This window comes from Seriola aureovittata, chromosome 20 (assembly GCF_021018895.1).
Source record: "Seriola aureovittata isolate HTS-2021-v1 ecotype China chromosome 20, ASM2101889v1, whole genome shotgun sequence".
Taxonomy (NCBI): domain Eukaryota; kingdom Metazoa; phylum Chordata; class Actinopteri; order Carangiformes; family Carangidae; genus Seriola; species Seriola aureovittata.
In genome coordinates this window covers 21957923-21962030 of record NC_079383.1, presented here as the reverse complement: position 1 = coordinate 21962030, position 4108 = coordinate 21957923, and the positions used below count along the sequence as shown (strand labels likewise).

At 44.2% G+C, this 4108-nt stretch overlaps 1 protein-coding gene across 1 annotated transcript; it reads left to right on the top strand.

The window, feature by feature from the left end:
* The first annotated feature begins 431 nt into the window (after window positions 1–431).
* si:dkey-226l10.6 (myoneurin) lies at window positions 432–3577 on the top strand. The gene is made up of 2 exons (XM_056364858.1): window positions 432–775; window positions 1999–3577. Exons 1-2 carry the CDS (start codon window positions 749–751, stop codon window positions 3136–3138), a joined length of 1167 nt encoding a protein of 388 aa, XP_056220833.1. The 5' UTR covers window positions 432–748; the 3' UTR covers window positions 3139–3577.
* The last annotated feature ends 531 nt before the right edge of the window (window positions 3578–4108 follow it).

The following is a 4108-nucleotide window of genomic DNA, read 5'->3' as shown; positions in this document are numbered from 1 at the left end:
GCAGAGCCTAGCATAGACTAGACTAGCAGAGCACAGCATAGGCTACACTAGACTAGAATAGACTAGACTAGAATCAAACAGGCTAAAATAGACTAGAACAGACTAGACCAGTATGGTCTAGTCAGAATAGACCAGACTAGACTAGAATAGGCCAGACTAGCATAGCATAGCATAGACCAGACTAGACTAGACTAGAACAAACAGACTAGAACAATCTGGTCTATAGAATAGAATAAACTAGACAAGAATAGAATAAACCAGAAAATCTAAAGACCAGCAGATTTCTCAATTCATTAGCAGGATTATACCTTTTAATAGTTCATTTAAATTTGAATCCTGTCTTTGAAGTGCAAAACGCTTCTTTTTTTTTTTTTTTTTTTAAACATTTGTTTTTAAAAAGACGCTCTATAAATAAAGTTATTTGAATTGTTGCGGTATTCCTCCGCGCCACCAGGGGGCGATCTGTCCCTCCGAGCTGCTGTTGATGTTCTATTTTCCCCGGAGAGAGAATAGACATTTTGGGGGAGCTCCGCCGCTGAACGAAGCCTCCTCTCCTGCTGCTCCGAGGAAACGTTGATTTTCGTCTCTCCCTGAACATTTACTGGTTTTATTTCAGCTCTCGCCGTTAAATAACCAAGTGGCGCGAAGAGAAAAAGATTTCGTCGGCTGGAACTTCCAGTCGCTTCTCTCTGCACACTACCTGCCTTGTTTTGTTTTCAGCTAATCTGGTCAACGAGGTTCGGCTGTGATGGCTGACTTCAGCAGCAGGGTCATGGTGAGTGTTTGTACCGTCGTTTGTTTTAAAGAAAGAAAGAAAGAAACTTGAATTCCTTCACTTTTTCTCTACTTTGTTTCTGCACTAGCTGAAAGTGCATAAGCTAGTAAACTAGTGAATTGTAAACCTATTGTAATCAGGGTTTTAAAAGTATTCGTTAGTTGCAGGATAAGTATTATACACTAACCGCTGCATAACATTGTAAACAATAATTTTCTAAATGGAGAAACTACTGGGTGCAGCAGTGAATCTGTTTTCTGGAACATAATCACAACATCTGTGTCCTCAGGAAATATGGTAATTAATAATAATAATAATCAGCTTTATTTGGACAAATATGTTTGTGCATACAATGCGTATCAATAACAGTTTTGAAGAAGCTACACATGGACAACAAGAAAACCAGAGCTGAACACACAATAAACAAACATGACAATCATGAACAAATCATTTGACTGTTGATAAAACACATTTTATTCATACAGTACATATCAAAACAAAGATGCATGTATAAGTGTTTCACATGGGGAAGAAGCTTAATGTAAACTCAGCTGTACAAGTACAAGAAATGAAACTGAGTTTAATACAACACAATGAAATAAAGTGGAATAAACTTTTATTAGCATGTAGCTAGGAAAATAGATTTTACTGATTCTGCAGCTTCAAAAGTAAAAACAAAACAAAAAAACTGTAAAGAAATAATCCTAATCAGGTTTTTTTTTTTCCAGACTTGTACAAATATGTATTTTTGTGATAATCAAACAATAAAAACTTTATTCCTTCTTTTTTTAAATAAATTGTTTTAATTTATGATCCATTTAAAGCCTTTTATGAGACTCAGTTCAATCAATCATCAATCGGATAAGTCAAAATAGATGATGTGGAAACAATCTAGGACCAGTGAAGTCAATTAAATTACGGCCATCCAACAAGAAGAAAAAGAAATTTGAATAAAATATAAAAATGTAAATAAGTAAACCTCTCCTCTGGATCTACGGACTCAGCAGCCGGGTCCAATTTAACAAGCTTTATTAAACCACAGCACGTTCTGGTTTGGACTCGTTCTAATCTGAAGATGCAAAGAGACAAAGCAACAGCCTCATGGACTTTAAAGGGTCCATGGTTTGTGTTTTTGGGAAGTTCTTTCTCTGATTTGAGGGTGTCATAACATTTGTAAAATCTTCTGCCTGAAATCATAAAACGATTTCTGTTTCTCGTGTTAGACGTCCTCAGAGCAGCTGGCGGTCAGAGGAGGAGCTGCAGGAAAAGCGACGGCGTCCTCGGTCGCGGCGGGAAACGGAAACTGGGATGGTGCAGGTGGGATGGACCAGATCACAGTGGTGAGGATAGATGACACCCACATCGCAGAGGAGCAGTCTCACGTCGGCGGGAAGGTTAAAGACGCCGCCGCCGCCGCCACCGCCGAGTTCTACGAGGTGGAGTACTCGCTGCCTGCGGAGGAGGTGGTCGTGGGAGAGGAAGAGGAGGACAGTGTTTATGTTATTGAATATTCAAATCCTGAGGAGGAAGGAGAGAGTTACCAGTTCACCATGTCTGTGGATCGATCGCTCCCGCCCAAAAAGCCGGTTATTAGACGTCCGGTGGTCAGAGAAAACGCCACAGCTCCGTTACCGGTGATGTCCAAACCGTCCAGACCGTCGAGGCAGAGACACGAGGTGAGGCAGAAGAGGAAGATGTCGTCAGAGGAGGAAGTCAAAGAGGAAGAAGTTGTGAGCAACAAGAGTGTGTTAGAGTTCGGAGAGGACTACAGCGACATGATGGGCTCAGGGAAACGACAGCTGGTGTGCTCGCTGTGCCCGCCGCCCGGCAGGACCTTCAAGAGGGCGTCAGGTCTGGCCGTACATTTGAAACAGATGCACCTCATGGAGGGGAAGAAGACGTTCTTCTGCACGTCCTGCAATCAGAGCGTTCGCACTCAGATCGAACTGGACGCGCACACACGCCGCCACGCCAACCAGGACGCCGTCTTCACCTGCCTCCTCTGCCCGGCGGGGACGGAGGATAAAACCGAGGCGCAGACGACGGGGTTCAAAGGGTCCAGGTGGGGCCTGAAGAAACACCTGGAGAAGGAGCACCCGGGCGTCATCCCTCGCTGCGACGTCTGTAACAAAGGCTTCAAGACGCTCGTGTCGTACCTCGCCGATCAGTTCAGGCACGTCGGGGTGTCGCCGTACTACTGCGCCAAGTGTCAGATCTACGAAATGACTGAGAGGGGTCTGAGCGTGCACATCAAGAACCACGACAAGAAGAAGAAGAAGCAGGAGTTGGCTGAAAGCCGCCTTCCGGCGATCGGAGTCTCCGCCCCGGTGGATAACTCCGCCACGGACGACTCCGACTTCTGACTCTGCAGAGAGTCCAGCCCGGCTTCTTCCTGTCGGCCGCTCCAGCTCAGTGACCTCCTCCGAGTCAGACTCAGGTCCCGCCGTTATGCATCTTGGACTGGTCTGAACTGAACAAGAACACGACCGGTTCTGTGTGCGACCACCTGAGCGTCGGACAGAACCGAGCCTTTATTTAGTCCAGACTTGTGTTAGAAACCTCCTCCGTGTTTCCATGATACATTCAGTGTAATGTCCTTCAGTCAACGCGTGTCATCAGTCAGGTCAGGTCTTTTATTGTGAAAAACCATCAGGAGTATTAAGCATCATTAGAACCTTAAAAACCATTTGACTGAAATTAAGATTATTTCGGAGTGTGACACGACTCTGCTGTGGAAGTGGACGTTAAACTGAATTGACCATGTGAGCTGTTGCATTAGGCTGCAGGTGTCTCCCCCCCCCCCCCCCCCCCCTTCTTTTTTTTTAAAATTTTTAATCTGGAGTTTATTTGAATATTTGAGGTGAGATTTTACGGTCTAAAATTTGCCATAATTTGTGCCACTTGGTTGAATCTCCTCCCTGCAGCGTCCATCAGCGTCGTTATGGTAACGGCTTCAGTTTCAGTGGAGACGCATTTCTACACAACCAGGATTTTGTTTTTTTTTTTATCATTTTTACCATCACATCAGTTCAATGTGTAAATATTTCACTCAGCAGCTTCATTTTAGCAGCAAGTTCCAAATCCACACTACAACCTCCACCCAGCTGCACAGTCTGATCACCACACACACACACACACACACACACACACACACACACACACACACACACACACACACACTGTTCAGACATTTACTCAATCATATGCTTTAACACTGAGGCCTGAGTGTTGGTGTTACACTGGACGGCGTTATAGTTACAGGTGTCTCTTTAAACTAGCTGGTGGTCTTCATCAGGCTCGTCCTAAAACACATTATTATATTATTGTCATTAT